This window comes from Lonchura striata, chromosome 1, assembly GCF_050655825.1.
Source record: "Lonchura striata isolate lonStrDom1 chromosome 1, ASM5065582v1, whole genome shotgun sequence".
In the NCBI taxonomy this organism is placed as follows: domain Eukaryota; kingdom Metazoa; phylum Chordata; class Aves; order Passeriformes; family Estrildidae; genus Lonchura; species Lonchura striata.
Window position 1 is genome coordinate 91,959,160 of NC_140703.1, and position 17,379 is coordinate 91,976,538.

General features: G+C 37.7%; 1 protein-coding gene across 3 annotated transcripts in view; it reads left to right on the forward strand.

The window, feature by feature from the left end:
- LOC110478774 (E3 SUMO-protein ligase RanBP2) overlaps positions 1–17,379 on the forward strand; it is a 33,566-nt gene that overhangs the window by 6,599 nt on the left and 9,588 nt on the right. For 2 of the 3 annotated variants that reach the window (XM_085583355.1, XM_085583369.1), the window contains exons 7-21: positions 689–881; positions 1,591–1,681; positions 2,543–2,752; positions 3,291–3,469; positions 3,555–3,730; positions 4,039–4,162; positions 4,504–4,665; positions 4,988–5,125; positions 5,216–5,362; positions 5,794–5,976; positions 6,059–6,142; positions 6,644–6,779; positions 6,955–7,052; positions 7,559–11,927; positions 12,896–12,973. In XM_085583355.1, coding sequence (XP_085439481.1) covers positions 689–881; positions 1,591–1,681; positions 2,543–2,752; positions 3,291–3,469; positions 3,555–3,730; positions 4,039–4,162; positions 4,504–4,665; positions 4,988–5,125; positions 5,216–5,362; positions 5,794–5,976; positions 6,059–6,142; positions 6,644–6,779; positions 6,955–7,052; positions 7,559–11,927; positions 12,896–12,973 — 6,368 coding nt within the window. The remainder of the gene's footprint in view (positions 1–688; positions 882–1,590; positions 1,682–2,542; positions 2,753–3,290; positions 3,470–3,554; positions 3,731–4,038; positions 4,163–4,503; positions 4,666–4,987; positions 5,126–5,215; positions 5,363–5,793; positions 5,977–6,058; positions 6,143–6,643; positions 6,780–6,954; positions 7,053–7,558; positions 11,928–12,895; positions 12,974–17,379) is intronic. The other variant, XM_085583364.1, reaches the window with a different exon arrangement.

A 17,379-nucleotide genomic window follows, 5' to 3' on the forward strand; every position in this document is an offset into this window, starting at 1 on the left:
GTAAAAATATTCTTGACTCTGTTAATCTTGCATGAGTATTTGAAGCAGTACAGAATGGATGAGCAATATTTAATGCCCCAGTATATTTTATTTTTCTCCTCTAACATTGACCATGTTGGGTTTTCTACTTCTGATTTATTAGTGTTTTGAGATGTTCACATCTGAAGCACTTCCAGATCATGTCAACGCTAACAGCCATTATAGTCTTGTCCAGTAATTGAAAAATTGTTTCAACTGTTTTCTGGAAGCCCTCTCCTGAGTGGGAATTGTATAGTAATCTACAGGCTATAAAATTTCTGTAGTTCCTTCTTTTTTTGAAGAGCCTGTTAAACAGTATTTTGGATCTTTCTGATCTGAAAAGAAAGAGCAGAATCAATAATACCTCCTGTATGTCTAAATCTGCAGTAGTGAACAAGTTTATCCACGTGGTTCAGGACAATAGTTTTAAAAGTAGCTGTGCAAAAATGTGATGAAAAAGACTAAGTATCTAGGTAATACTTACTTAAATAAACTTGACAGCTTTGGGAGTATGAGGTGATTATACTTTCTAGTAACTAGAAACAATAGAAACAGTACTTACTATTGACTCATGAAGTTAATTAATTGACAGTTAAATAGCATGAACAAAAATCAGCTGCTATAGCTTTTACCAGGACTCTGTTTAGAATTAGTCTTCTCTGCATTTTAGTTTTGATCATGTGCTTCAGTCGGTAAAACCATATGTGAGTGTGGCTGACGAGTTGTCTCGTACCTATGTGGAAATGAAAGGACAGCTGTACATGCATGCTGGAGCTTTGCTGCTGAAAATGGCCCAAGACAATGAGACACAGTGGAGAGCTATGTGTGAACTAGCAACATTATGTTATCTCCTGAGTTTTCAGGTAAATGGTTTTTCAGTCTAAGCCTTCAGTTGATGGTTTTCTTGAAATTTTCCAGCTGTGCATGTGTTGAATTCCTGTATTCCTGAGATGAACTAGTGTTTATGTATCTAAAGGAGAACTCTGTCCTCAGTCGCAGAACTCTCCTCTCTCACAATTGTTTAAAAGTTTCAAATGACACAAATAGCATAAAAGTATACCTTCAATTGTTCCCCTTGCCAGAGTAACCTGGTTCTTAAGTATTAGTGCATTTATTTCTTGCAGTATATTTCCTTTTTCATAGTAAAAGTACACATGTTGAGTGTTACTCCTATAGGGAGGGAAGGAGAGGAATTGAATAGTTCCCATATACTTGTTGGATAGACAACAGAATTTAAAAAAAAAAAAAAGTTCTTTGCCTTATGAATTCTTTGCCTTAGCTGTCCTTTTTATACCATTGCTTGCATTGCAGGTATTACTTGCTCTTTTGTACACTTAATATAATTTCAATAGCTATACTTGCACATCTGTGTACTTTAGGTGGGTTCTCTGCTCTCTTTGCCCATCCCACCCAGAACTACAACCCAATACATGTGTCTTCAGAATGAATAATGCCTGTTTTCTTAAAGCTTTCTAATGCTAAAAATAGTTTATTTCCTAGTTTCTAAGGCTCATTTAGATGTCCTGCTCTTACTGTGAAAAACCTGTAACAATTTTCTCCTTACTTCACCAGGTTCCTAAACCAAAGTCAAAACTCATAAAGGGGGATCAAACCGGACAAGATATGCTAGAAATGTTGGCCTGTGATCGAAAAAGCCAGTCTGGTAATAAAAAAAAAACAGCTGCATTGTTCCATTTTAGTGCTGCAGATTTACTGTAAAGTCCAAGATTTGTTAAAGAACACATTTGTGTATCTTGTAATGTTATCACTCCAATATATAGTAAAGCCTTATAGATTCTGACTACATATGTGAAACAAAACAGTAGTTTGGTTCTGACACCTAAAGTTATTTTTCTCCTCTTAAGCCTCTGGTAGAGTGTGTTCTCCTTGTTTCAATAGTGGTTGAGTTTTTTCCTCCTTTTTGACTTTCTAGCATGCTAAGGTAGAATTTAGTTTTATTGTCTATAAACCTGCTGGAAATGGCTTCTGCCTGCTGATGCTATTTTGCAAGTATTGTTAGCCCCAAGAGGGAAAGAAAATATTTGTTTGTTTCCCTGATGTTTTTGTCCTTTCACTTGTTCATCAGCAGCTTTGTTCTTTTTCCTGCCAAGTGCACAGTGTTTCAGTCTACAAAATTCTTAGAGGGCCTAGATGAAAACATGAAGCTGCCAGAGATCAGGTTCATTTACTTTAGAATGGATTTCATTAGCATGGACTTCTGCCTGTATTACAGCTGAAAGCTCACTTGCAATGCCCTTAGAAAAATCACAGTAGGAGTGCTTTATTTTCCTAAAGAACTGCATTTACAAATTCTTTAGGGTTGTTGTCACTAAAAGCTTGGCAAGCCTATGTGCTGAAGCACTGACCTAATTACAGGGAGAAAATACCTGAACAGTCTGTAGGTTTCATAAGGGGAAATCCTGATTCCCATCCAGCCTTCAGTAGCAAAGAGCAGTCCAGCATAGCAAATACTGCTTTCCTCATGTTCATTGTTTTATTTATGTGAAGTGATATTTTTTTCTAGGTCATATGCTGCTGAACTTAAGTAATGGCAAGCAAGACTTCTTTAAAGAGGTTGTGGAATCATTTGCAAACAAGAGCGGCTCATTTGCATTGTTTGATAGCCTGTTTGAGAGTGGAACATCTAGAGAGAGGTCTTTTATTGGCACAGATGATATTGGAAATGTCAGTACACAAGCACCAGTGCAAATGGAACTTCACAAATATGATATTGGTAAGAAGTGTTACTTTCTGAAACTCAACACCACTTTGTGTACCAGAACCTCTTCTGCAAATACTTGTGCAAGAGGTACTGGTACACAAATACTTGTACTGCAACAAAAGACAAATACCTGGAATGTCTGTCCAAAGTTGTCTTAATGTCATAGGAAAAACCTATACTTTATTGCAATGTAAAGAAGTGCTTCTTCAGTAATTCCTTAAGGATTTTTGGAGAAGTAAGATTTTTGGTTTGGTAAAATTAGGTGTCTATTGGACTGAATAAAGTGAGAATGGAGATGAGCGTCATCCCCTCAGAAGGTTAAGCAATTGATGGCTTTAAGCATTTAGATGAATCTTGGTATGTTTATCTATACTGAACCTGGAAACCCTTTGTAACTGAAACCTGTAATCTTGATGCTCATTGGTCTTACAGTATCTTTGGCCCCTCTGACAGAGAGTGCAATGTGAAACCCAGCTTTGATCAGATAGTAGTATTGAGGGCTTGCTGGAAAGACATTGACATTGGCATCCAACCTTGTTTTTTTGCATAGGTGCCATTCGATTGCACAATGGCAGTCTCCAGCACCTCGTGTGGCTTGGCTTGCAGTGGAACTCTATGTCAGTCTTACCCCCCATGCGCAAATGGTTAAAACAGCTTTTTCACTTGCCTCAAGAAACATCAAGACTTGAGACAGATGCTCCTGAATCTATTTGCCTGTTAGACCTTGAAGTAAGTGAACTTGAAAGTTTTTTAAGGTACTGTACAGGTTAAGTTTTTTGATAATTATTAACTTTAATTTGTTTTTTAAAAACAGGTATTTCTACTTGGGGTGATATTCACTAGCAACTTACAACTGCAAGAGAAGTTTAATTCTCACTACAGTGCACATCAGCCTCAATTCTTACCATTGCCAATATGCAAACAACTCTATACTGAAAAGCAAAGATCCTGGTGGGATGCTGTTCGTACTCTCCTTCAGAGAAAATCAGTGTAAGGCTTTTTCAGTTTGGAAATGTTTAATCAAGTTTTTAGGGAGTGTCTGCTACAATAGTTTGGATTATCTCTATAGGTTCTTGTAAAATTAATTTTTTTGACATATTTTTTACATTGATTTTTTGTAGCAGGGACTTGATATTCTTGAAAGATTTCTGTAAAGGGAATTTTCATTTCTAACAGTGCATTTCTTACCTAGAGGCAAATTAGGACTAAAGCTACAGGCTGTATTCATCAAGTGAATGGTATGTGAACAGATGAAAACCACAAAATACTAATCAAGGAATGTTTCTTCTGATATTCAGACCAGGAACAGCAGCAAAACTGAGGCTTATTGTACAGCATGGCATAAGTACTCTGCGAACACTGGACAAGCATGGCCTTCAACCTGCCTTAATCATATACTGGGCAAAAAGCTTGCAGAAAACAGTAAGCAGAGGTTATTTTTAAATACATGGAAGTAAAAGTTTTTCTTATTTTATCAATTATGAACAAACTGCGGGTATGGGGGCTGGGATGAATGTGTATTCTTAAGAACAGCTGATTATTTTATCAGGCAAATGTATTGTTCTAGTCACTCTATGAAGTACTCTTGTCTTAAACTGTAGTGTTGTTTTCTACATGTATGTTACTTAACATAGCTACTCTGCTTAATGTCAGAGAAGGACTTTGGAACTCTTAAAGAAAATAGGAGGAAGGATATGTAGGAATAGCATTTTGACTTGCATTTGTTGAAGTAACATCTGCATATATTCTCTTTTCTTCAACAGGGAATTAACCTTAACTCCTTCTATGACCAGAAGGAATATATTGGACGAAGTGTCTACTACTGGAAGAAAGTTCTGCCTATGCTGGAAATTATCAAAAAGAGGAGGAGTATTTCTGAACCTACTGATCCTCTCTTCAAACACTTCCATAGTGTAGACATTCAGGTACAGATCAATTGGGCCGAGGCTGAAGAGAAGGGTCTTGGTCAGAAATGTACATAGTTGTGGGATTTTTGTCTGCATCGTACTATTCCATGTTTTTACTACTGTGAAACTCTTAAAGGTGAGATTTGGTAGCAGTGTTTTATAAAAGGGGAAAACTCTCTCCTTGTAATTTTGGTCTTACCTTTGAAATTATGTTTATGATTTGAAGGCACCGAATATCCTCGGTAACAAATTTCTTGAAAAAGAATTCTCCCTGTGTTACAGGAGAAAGGGTTATGTCGTTACATTATTAAGTACAAGTTTACCTTCACTTTATTTGTAGGTCTTTCAGGTTGCAGCGTATGAAGAAGACGCACAGATAGCATTTGCTATGTTGGATGCAGTTGACGGCAAAACTGATGATGCTTTAATAGCATTTGAAGCTATTGAGAATGTAGTGTCATACTGGAATCTTGCCATGGTAAGTTTGTAAGTTGCATTACCCAGAAATGCTTCTCTTTATTCAGTTTCCTTCTGACTGATGCTATTCACTCTGCATCCTGTTCTTCAGATTTTCCAAAGAAAAGCGGAAGAGATCGAAAATGATGTCATGTTGCCAGAAGAACATGAGGAGCATAAAACTTACCTTCTTAAAGCCAAATATTATCTAATGAAAATTATTGCAGAAAGCTCCTCAGATATGTCAGTTACTGAGAAAGTAAGTAACTCTTTCTTTAAAAACTTCTTCCAAGTAATGCAGTAGCTTAGGTTACTGTTCGAAAAACAAAATCCTTTGCATTCAAGGTAGTTTTCTTTATTTTTTAGTTCAGGCTTTCAGGCAAACTAAATTCTGGGTAACTTCTGTAACGGTACCAGATCATGTGGTATCCTGGCTACCCTGTGGATGAAAGCTTTAATGTAAACAAATAGCTTTTGGCACTGTCTTTTAGTTTGATAGCTTGAAAAAATAAAATAGTTTGTGAGTTGTTTTCTTATGTGAATCCGAACAAGCTAAGAGCTTCGCTGAAAAAAGCCCCAGTGTTTATGTAATGAAAGACTTGTGAATTGCTCAATAGCCAGAATTAATGTAGTTTATCTTATTCTGAGGGAGAATTGCAATTATGACTCATGTTTGAAAAAACTTTCTAGTTGCCAGTGTCTCTTGAAACTGTGAGAGAAGTGTTAGATACAGTGATCCAGGAACTTGGTGAGAATGGTGAAGAGGGAAGTCTGGCCTTCAGAAATGGTCTGCCACGAACTGTAGATTCAGCAATGAAACATTCCACTCCGTCACCAACCAAATTCTCTTTTTCACCATCTAAGACCTACAAGGTATGTTAGCTAGTTGTTACTTCAGAGAATTGTTATCTTGTAAGAAAAATTCAAATTAATCAATTAACTTTTCTTTTCCTAGTTCTCTCCGAAAACTCCCCCTCAGTGGGCAGAAGACCATAAATCTATACTTCAAATGATTTGTCAGCAAGTGGAAGCTTTAAAGGTAAAAGTTCTGTCACCATATTCAGTAATGAACTGTTAGCCTTTTAGTTACAGTAAGGATCTAGTGATAAGAGCATAGGCTAACTTACAGTTCCTAGAATTACTTTCTGTATATAGCTGCCTAAAATGAGTACCAGAGTAAATCCTTTTGCTTAAAAGCTCCTCTTTGGGACTTGGACAGGAGTGCTAAGGCAACCCGTCTAAGGGACTCTTTCTGTACATGGAAAGAATTTTGCTTTTATCAGCTTTGTTCTTGTCCACTTGGTTCTGGGTTTTTTACTGGCTTGTTCTGGCTTTAGGGACTGTGGAAGTACTTTGTACTCCATGGCCGTGTCTTGCATGATCTGGCAGGTATTTCTTCGCTTGGTTTGTTTTTAATTACCCCCATACCCTGGATTGAACATGCTTTTGAACAGCAAAAGGGTGGCAATGATGCCTTATATTTTCTTCAACAAATGTCTGCGCAATAGATACACTCTTTCTTGGCACCCTGTTTCAACAGAATGAAATGCAAGAAATGAAACTTAATAATTCCAACACAAATGCATCTCCTCGGTGGCCTGCTGAAAACTATGGAACTGATGCAATACCAGACAATTACCAGAGAGCACAAAATCTTCATGAAGCCCCTTTAACAGGCAAGTTGCTGCAGAATTTTTATCTAAATACTTAGCTAAATAAAATAAGACTTTTGTAAATAATGCTGAAATGTTTTAGTGAGTCACAGTTAAAAACTGATTGCTGGGAAGAGTATGTAGAAAACAACAACAAAAAAATATAAGTGTTAACTGTTTTCCTGGTGTTCCTTTTTAGTTGCTACCACTGGCCCATCTGTGTTCTACAGCCAGTCACCTGCCTATAACTCTCAGTATCTTTTGGGAACTGCTGCAACTAATGTAACACCAGCAAAGGTGAGAATAAATTTATTTCTCTAAATTGCTTCCAGTGATCTCCCAAAAATGACTGACTGGTTTTGATTCTGTACTAGCTGGATGCAATTGCAGTTCCTGATGTAGAATTTGGTCAATTTAAACTGCTAGGGATACAATTATAATTTGTCTCCCTGCTTAACTTCTGGAATAGGAAAAACTAGAAAACTATATTTTATGTGTGTGTACATTTCTCCTATAGCTATGTGTGATAGCACTTAATTATTCCCCCATTTAAATGTGTGGCAAAAGAAAATGGGGTTTTCAAAGCTTTCTTTCATGAAAAACCCACTCATATTGTGCCCCTTTTTCAATGTTTATTCTTGAAAGCCCATCAAGTTTTAAACTAAGGTAAAACTGGTTTAGGTTTAAACTTGAAAGCATGCCTTTCTTTTAAGAGTACGTGTTATGTGGGCTTCAGCACAGTAAGATTTTGTCCTCTTTGTTACTGTAATAAGCAGAGCACTTGTTTTCTGCTTTTTCTTTAGCCTCCTGTCTATGGCATGAACCGACTTACGCCTCAGCCACATATATATTCCTATCAGCCACCACCCATGCATACTCCACCTTTGCAAAACACTTCTGGTTGTATGTTTTCTCAAGAAATGTATGGCCCACCTCTGCGTTTTGATTCTCCTGGTACTACACTAATTTCTCCTCGTACAGCTGATGACTATTACAACTACAGCGTTCCACAGGCAAGCACCAATCCAACACTGCCTAAACCAGGTTATTTCACAAACCGTTCAGTCACACCACCCACTTTAAAGCCTGCAGAACCAAAAGCAATGCCTAAATTTGGACAGCCGGGAGCAGCAGAAGGATCAAAACCACCTCTGCCAACACCAGCACAGCCAAGTCAGCCGACAACTTTCAAGTTTAAACCTAACTTCAAGTCTAATGATGGGGACTTCACTTTTTCTTCTCCCCCTCAAGTTGCACCACAGCCTCTTAATGCACCTTTTAATAGTAAAGAAAGCCTCTTGGATCTTCTAACATCTGATAAACCTTTAGAGGATGATAGATATGTTGAACAAAAGCCAGTTAGCGATCCCACAAACAGTTCAAGAAATATCTTCAGTTTTAGTAATAAACATATTCCAGGCATCTCTCTTCGAGAAAACATGGGGCAAAATGCACACAAAAACCTGGGTGTTGAGAAGAGTGATGCATTTGGTGTTCAAGAACCAAGTAAGCCTGTATTTATGGCTTCAAATTCAGATTTGGCCAATAGAAGTCATGAAACAGAGGGAGGAAGCACCCATGGTGGAGATGAGGATGATGACGGTCCTCATTTTGATCCTGTGGTGCCACTTCCTGATAAGATTGAAGTAAAGACAGGTGAGGAAGACGAAGAAGAGTTCTTCTGCAACAGAGGCAAGCTCTTTCGTTTTGATGCAGACTCTAAAGAATGGAAAGAAAGGGGTATTGGAAATGTAAAAATACTGAAACATAAAGTGTCTGGCAAATTTCGTCTCTTAATGAGACGAGACCAAGTGCTGAAAATATGTGCAAATCACTACATAAATACTGATATGAAATTAACTCCAAATGCTACCTCAGATAAGTCATTCGTGTGGCATGCTTTAGACTATGCAGATGAATTGCCAAAGCCAGAACAGCTTGCAATTAGATTTAAAACACCTGAAGAAGCAATGCTCTTCAAAAAAAAGTTTGAGGAGGCACAAAATATTTTAAAATCCTTGGGATCAAGTGCTGATACGTCTGTGGCTCAAAGCACTGGGACTGCAAAAGAAACAGCAAATCAGGACGTCAAGGAGCCCAACAGAACCACTTCTGGAACCATGAACTTGGGCTTTCAGTTTCTAAAAGATGGAACAAGCAGTGAACGTGACAGCAAAGGCACCCTTACAGCTACATCCACCACATCTAGCACTACCATTTCATCTGGGAAGGATGCTCAGCAAGCCTGTTCTTCTGGTGGGTTTGGGCAGCATCTCTTGAAGAAGGACCAATGGGAGTGTAAAGTATGTTTAGTTCCAAATGAAGCAACTGTAAAGAATTGTGTATCATGTCAAAGTCCAAATTCAAGTATGTGGGAAACACATGGCACCCCATTAACTGGCTCTGCAAGTTTGAAAGCAAGTGGTAACACAGTGCAGGACAAGTTTGGATCTGCTTTTGCTAAAAAGGAAGGTCAGTGGGAGTGCTCTGTATGCGTAACTCAAAATGAAGCAAAAGATGTGAATTGCTGTTCTTGTCAGAGTCCAAAACCTCAAAATCAAACAAATACATCCACACCTTCTGTTCAGGCATCTGTTGCACTGGGGCTTGGTTCCATTGCTGATACAAGTAAGCCACAGAAAAATGGGTTTGAAGGGCTTTTTACTAAGAAGGAAGGTCAGTGGGATTGTACTACTTGTCTTGTGAGGAATGAAGGTTCTTCACTAGCCTGCATAGCCTGCAAAACGCCTAATCCATCTGGTAAACCAGCTGGTGAGACTTTGCCAACTCCTGCTTTTGGCTTGAAAAGTAAATTGCCTGACCTTGATGGAGGACAGTTGCGAACAGGATTTAAGTTTGGTCTTGAGCAAGGCAAGACACCACCATTTACGTTTCAGGTTTCTTCTGATACTGAAGCTAAGCCTGCAAAGGAAGGATTTAGCTTTTCAATGCAAATGCCTGCAGATGGATTTAAATTTGGAATACAGGAATCTAGTAAAAATACCCCTAAGAAAGATGAGCCATCCAAAGAGCATATGACTGGTTTCTTAAAAAGCATTGATGAAAAAGACAAAAAGGAACTGCCTTCAGACAGTGGAACTGCATTCCAATTTCAAGAAACAGCAGACAAGGAGAAAATTGACTTTGTTTTTGGGCAAAATAGCAACACTTCTACTTTTGCTGAGCATGCAAAAAATATTCCTAGGGAAGGCTTTCAATTTGGCAAAAAGGACCCTAACTTCAAAGGCTTTTCAGGTGCAGGTGAAAAGCTGTTTTCTTCACAGAATTCTAAAACGGATCAGAAGGCAAACACATCTGCTGACCTTAGTGAGAAGGATGATGATGTGTATAAGACAGAGGACAGTGATGATATCCATTTTGAACCTATAGTTCAGATGCCTGAAAAAGTAGAACCGTTTACAGGAGAGGAAGATGAGAAAGTGTTATACTCCCAGAGAGTAAAGCTGTTCAGGTTTGATCCAGAAACAAGCCAGTGGAAAGAACGTGGGGTGGGCAATCTGAAGATTCTTAAAAATGAAGTTAATGGCAAAGTAAGAATACTGATGCGGCGTGAGCAGGTACTGAAGGTCTGTGCGAATCACTGGATAACGACAACAATGAACTTGAAACAGCTGTCTGGCTCAGACAAAGCATGGATGTGGATGGCCAATGACTTTTCTGATGGTGATGCAAAGCTGGAACAGCTGGCAGCAAAATTCAAGACACCAGAGCAGGCTGAGGAGTTCAAACAGAAGTTTGAAGAATGTCAGAGGCTACTCCTTGATATACCTCTGCAGACACCCCATAAACTTGTTGATACAGGTAGGACAGCTCAGCTTATACAGAGAGCAGAAGAAATGAAGTGTGGCTTAAAAGATCTCAAAACTTTTCTGACAGATGACAAAACTAAACTGCCAGAAGAGGAAAGTGTAAACCCTGTTTGTACCAGCAGTACTTCTGATTTGGTTATAAAGCCACATGCTGAAAGTACAGGCCCTACTCTGGAGTGGGATAACTATGACTTGCGTGAAGAAGCTTTAGATGATAGTGTAAGTAGTTCTGTATATGCATCGCCTCTTGCAAGTAGCCCTGTAAGGAAAAATCTGTTTAGATTTGGAGAGTCTACCACTGGTTTTAGTTTCAGCTTTAAATCTGCTTTGAGCCCATCCAAATCTCCTGCCAAACAGAATCAGAGTAGAACATCAGTCGGCACAGATGAAGATTCTGATGTTACTCAAGAAGAGGAAAGAGATGGACAGTACTTTGAACCTGTGGTACCTCTGCCTGATCTTGTGGAAGTGACCAGTGGTGAGGAAAATGAGCAAGTTATCTTCAGTCATAGAGCCAAACTCTACAGATATGATAAAGATGCAAATCAATGGAAAGAGAGAGGGATTGGAGATATCAAGATATTGCAGAACTATGACAACAAACAAGTTCGTATAGTAATGAGAAGGGATCAGGTACTAAAACTCTGTGCCAATCACAGGATAACACCAGACATGAATATGCAACAAATGAAAGGATCTGATAGAGCCTGGGTATGGACTGCATGTGACTTTGCAGATGGGGAAAGAAAAGTAGAACTTCTGGCTGTGCGATTTAAGCTGCAAGATGTTGCAGACTCATTTAAGCAAATTTTTGATGAAGCAAAGCATGCCCAAGAGAGAGAGACGCTGATAACACCTCTTTGTTCTCGTGCCAATACACCAAAGGAATCTCCATGTGGCAAAAATGCTGTAGCTGTGTTAGAAGAAACAACCAGAGAAAGAACTGACATCAGCCATGGTGAGGATACTTCTGACACAACTATAGAGGCTGCAGAGGTGTCAAATACTTCTGAAACACCAACAAAAACAGTGGTTTCTCCTCCAAAGTTTGTATTTGGCTCTGAATCTGTCAAGAGCATTTTCAGTAATGAAAAGTCAAAGACATTCACATTTGGAAATACTTCAGCCACTGGTTCTCTCTTTGGCTTCAGTTTTAATCCCCCAAGAAAGAATGAAGGCCATATTCCAGCATCTCAGAACACAGCACAGAAAGAGATGGAAGTCTCTGAACCACCAAAAATAACAAATGCTACTCAAAAGCCTGTAGACAGCAAGGTAGACAACTTTCCAGCTTCAACACAAGATGGACCGTCTAACTTCTCATTTAGAATTCTGGAAAAAGGTGAGTATGAGTTTTACTAGTAATTTAATATGCAACTTACTAAGTAGTCAGCTCTGTGCTATTCATTATTTTTTATTCTCTTGAGAATAGATAGTTTCTTTCAGTTTTGATGCAGGTATCTACATGTTCTCCAGAGGATCAGCTAAAGGGAATTTTAAGTCATCATTTTAAGTCATCATTTTAAGTCATCATTTTAAGTCATCATTTTAAGTCATCATTTTAAGTCATCATTTTAAGTCATATTATTTTCAAATAAAAATGAAAATGTATGATGCAGAATGGACATTTGCTTACTGAGAACCGAATTTTCAGGTCAAGAGCTTAAACTCTGAAGTGCTGCATCTGGATCTTGGGTTTAAATGCTCAAAGAATTTGTGGATTCGCTTTTGGGGCTTAAATAGGTAGTTGATGTTGTATGTACCTGGGCCCTTGCACTGAGTGGCCAAGTGTGTGAACAGCAGATGTATGCTACAGCTAAAATTTGCATTATCCCCATAATTAAGTAGATGGGTATTGTGGAACTCATTTATACCTTTGTTTCAAGTGTTAGATACTGACTTCTGCAATTTTGGTTGTGTAGCTTAACATCATGTGTCAGCCTGGAAAGAGATTGTGATGGCATACTCAGTTGTATGGTTTATGTTAGAGTCTGAAAAAGATGCACAGGCAGAAGCTGTGGCTGTGACAGGAGCACTGTAATGTGCTGAAGTGTCTTTGTGAGAAGGATGGGATGTCTCAGAATTATAAAAATGTCCTGTCCCTTTATTACCTTAAGTGTAGTAAAGTGACATGCAGAAGATAATAGCTGTAGTCCATTTACATGGGTTGGATAAGCTTCTGTAGAATTAACAGATGAAATTTCCTGCTGTGAAATATGACTATGGAATACTTGCAGAACATAGGTAAGTCTGTTCTATCCTTTTAAAATTCCAGGTAAACACTTATACACCAATAATTTATTTTTTTAGGATTTAATTTTAGCCTCTTTAAATCTAATCCCATGGCCTTTTGGACAAGCACATCCTCCATGCAACCTGATAGTAAAGGTATTTAAATACTGCACTGAATGCGTGATAAAAGCACTCTAGCAGGCATGGGCAATAATCCAGCCGGGTCAAGGCAGCTGGCTCAGTAATCCTTATAATTAACATGCATGCTGAAGGAGAGTACTTGAAATTGTGTGTCTGACTACTATATTTGTCCTGTTAAAGAATGTCTCTAGCCCTTAGTATGTTTACATGAGCCAGCACAATGGATGGCCCTGTTCAAGCTTTTGGCTTGTGTTTGCCTTATTTTTTGAGGATATGTGCCCTGCACTTCTTCCATCCCAGTTTTACTATGCGTGCACACTGGATCTCTTAAATTCCATTTTTCTAAAGAAATTACATTTTTATTTTCAGAGAATGTCTTGTGGTGCCTGATGTGGTTTACTCTATGTCAATGAAATAGTCTGAAGATCTTGAGACAGCTTATCCAGTAAAGACCTTGAATTGTGGAAATGTTCCCTTCAGTTCCCCAATTGTCACTTAACGGCTGTGTTTTTACGAAAGAGTGCACAGAAGTGAGAGCCACCTTCATGTATAATCTGAAGTCCACCTTTGCTGGCTAGAAAACTTCTGCCAACTTGTAACCAATTTGTTTGCTTTCAGACCCTGTAAACAAAACTGATATAGCTTATAATTTGATCATATGTTACTACCAGTGCTGCTTGCAAGTATGCTTGACGTAAGCATGCTCAACTTACACAGTTTTAAAAGTATTTTAATTTTAAATAACAAACTTTTAGTCTGCATAAGACAGTCTTCAAGTATTGTCTTACATTGTTTCAAAGTGACAAAATGTCATTTGATAAGCTGTTCTTACTTGAACACTGAATTCCTGTTCTGTATACAAAACCTGAAGTCACTTCCTTTGTGTCTTCAGGCATCCCTGTGGATGGAGTTTATGAACAATTCAGTTCTATTTTCATAATACAGTGTCTGTAATGTGGATTGATTAATAATTCTGTGCCAATGCACACATGCAAGAACTTTTTCTACCTCAAATTGATTGTGGTTTTATATTGGAGGCATGTGGCAGGGGGGATGTATTTAAAGAAACAAACAAAATAAGCCTTTTTGGTACTTAAGACTGTTCTTCACTTCTACTTTCCTGATAATAGGTTATGATTATCTTTTTAGTGAGTTGTTTACAGTTTATAATTGTCTTCAGTGTAACTTTTTGGTCTTCGAACTCTGACTTAATAGTAAAGGATTTTGATAAGTCCTTCCTAAATTAGGTTTTCAAATCAATATAAATATGATACGAATTTTTCTTAGGGGAAACTTCTTTTGGGAAGTGGCTTTTGAGTTGTGCTAGAACAGCATTCAAAAGAAATTTAACTTCAGTAGTTCTGACCCTCCACACATTTATGTTTTTCTCAGGTCAAGTCATAAACTTCTTGTAAGTTCTTATTCTAGTTTTGGCTGGGTTAAGTTTTTCTCAGTAACTGGCAGAGTGCTGGGTTTTGGATTCAGTGGATTCAATGCTGATTACATACTGATGTGCTGGTTGCTGCTAAGCAGTGCTTACCCTAAGTCAAGGATTTACTTTTTTTTGTCTCATGCCATTGAGGAGGTACACAAATAAAAGCTGGGATGGAGCTTTGCTCGAAGTGGCCAAAAGGATTCCACACCATAGAACATCCTGCCCAGTTGATAAACTAGTGGAGTTATCTGGAAGAGGGAGCAGTAGGAGTGTGGGAATGGAGTCTGGCGTTGGTCAGCAGGTGGTGAGCAGCTGTACTGTGCTCACTTGTTTATCCTTGAGATTTACTTTTTCATTTTAATATTATTATTTATGTCACTTCTGTTTCAGTTTCTAAACTGTTCTTATCTCTGCCTACAAATTCTACATGTGATTCTGCTCCCCATTCTACCAGGTTACATGATGTGAGCCAGCAGCTCTGTGGCACTTAATTGACAGCTGGACTTAAACCACACCAGTGCTTTACAAGTTGGAGTCATGTCAGTTGCAGGCTTCTCTACCTGTTACATGCTTTGGGGTTTAAACTTGTGCTTTCCTCTTATATTCACTGATCAATAGATGAGGGAAAATATCAGTATTGTGACTAGCTAGAGAGATTTAATGTCCATTCAAACAAAAGTGAAAATATAGCACAGCTTTGAAAAGAACTGTTGTGCATGATACTGTCCTGAATTTTGTTTCTTCTATATTCTACTCTGGGTGAAAAAACCTACATGATTGTTAATAAGTTCTATTATCCTAAAACCAGGTCTTTTCAGAATATATTGTATGTATGTGTGGCTTTTTGTTTCATGGCTGTAAAGATATATTTAAGGTGTTTGCAACAGTAATCTTTGTTGATGAAGTCTTTTATCATTTTGACTAGATGTTTGGAGCACTAGAATATTATCCCCGTGTTTGATAGATTAGTTTCACTGAGAACTTTACTTAATGACTAATCTGAAGTGGCCTTAAATGTATTTCTCTTATTCAGCTATTTTGCCCAAAGGGTACTGAAAGAGACTCCATGATAAATAACTCTTTTTAAATGCTGTCAAACCTGATGAGCAATGAGTGTGGTAAAACACTGGAACAGTGTATTTGTTTCCACAGCTTCTAGCTAGATTTCTAGTGCTCAAATTAAGGAAAGCACATACTTTAACCATCTACCTGACTTGAAAGAAGTATTTTATTATATTCAAAGATAAATTTTTGAAAATTTTCTGATCCTTAGGAAAGCTGCTTCTTGTTGTAGGACTAAATGCTCCACATTTAAACCTCAGGCGAACTTGATGCAAACTTAGTCCAGTTAAGACACTTGCTTAACTAACCAGAAAGAATAAAACACATAGCAATATGCAGGATATCTGCATATCTTCACAACACAGTACTAGATGTCCTTCTAATCCTTAAATCAGCTACAGTGATTGAGGTTTTTTGGATGAGATTCTGAGATGATGTATGAAAACATGTATGTCTTAAAGTCATTATATGAACTTAGAAATTTGCTGTTCAGGAATTTTATCCTACACGTACCTTCTGCAGGCTCAGAGAACTTACTGAGATCTAAAAATCTGGGCAAAAAGAATTAGTCTACAAGAGTGTGCCAGTGGTGGGTTTGAGTTACTTTATAGCTCTGGTGTATAAATGCCTGAAATTATCAGATTGTAAACAAAGGTGGGGCAAAGACTGAAGAGGTAGTAAAACTTTGAAAAAATACGTAAGTTTCAGTCATTACTTGGGATTTTGCTGTTAACTTTATGCTATGCTGCTCTTAATGTACTAGATTAATTAAGTAAAAAGTAATGAAAACTGCTTTTAATAATTAGACTTATTTTAGTGTTATAGTTGTCTCAGAGGATCAAAAGACATGTCTGAAAACCTGTCTCCTATGTCCTTTTCTCCTCTTGCAATGATAAGTTAAATTGTATGACCAGAAAAGTCAGTGCTTTTCAGGAACTAGGTACAACTTTTGTTTCTAGCTGGATATTTAGGTTTCCTCTGGTTACACTGTGCCACAGACTTACAAAATTATTTTTTTAATGAAAAGCACAGCAAGCTTTTGAGACCACCTTTCATATACTGACTAAATTAAATCTGGAGAACAGATAATAGGCTGTTAACAAATAGGCTGAGGTACTAAATCAGTCATTCTGTTCTTAGAGACAGCTGTTGTGGCTATTGATGTGCTTATGAGGTAATTCTTAAAAATAATTCACAGATTTCTTAGCCCTTTATCCCCAAATTCACCTTTTCAAAACAACACTAAACCCAAACAAGCAGAACCCCAACCAAACCATACCTGATGTTTAAATTGCTCTATCTAACCTCTTTAATTCCATTCTGTCATAATAAACTCAAATACTTGTTTTCAAAGCTGTCTTGCAACCATATATTTTATGTGCAATTTGCTCTAGACTTTACTTTGACCTTTAACCTTTGCACTGAGTGTGCACTGTTCTCAGTACTAGTGGAAGGAATAACTTATGTTGAAGGCAAGACAAAAAACTAAATAATACAACTGATGGTGATATTTCCGTGCTGCAAAAGCTAGTTAAATAGGCTGAAAGCAATGTTTTTTGTTGTTTGATATTGGAACTAAGAATTACTTTTGTAACAATCAAAGTTTCAGCAACAGCTATTGTTGTAAATTTATTATTAGCTAATAAAAAGCTCAGCTATCTCATAAGTAATCTGAAATTAGTTCTGTTCAGTTGCTTGGACAGGTTGTTGTCCACAGCTTCACTTTTTCAGGCCTGAAGTTTGCTTGTTTACCTCTGTCACCTTTGTCACTCTTCTCTGTAGCTGTCTCTTATTTGACATGAGGGCTTAATTAAACAATCCTTTTAATAATATAAAGCTGCAGCCATGTTTTGTTTTAATGCTTGAATTCCAAAAGCGATAAAACAGTGTGTAAGTTTTGCTGTTCTGTCCTTGCATCTGTAAG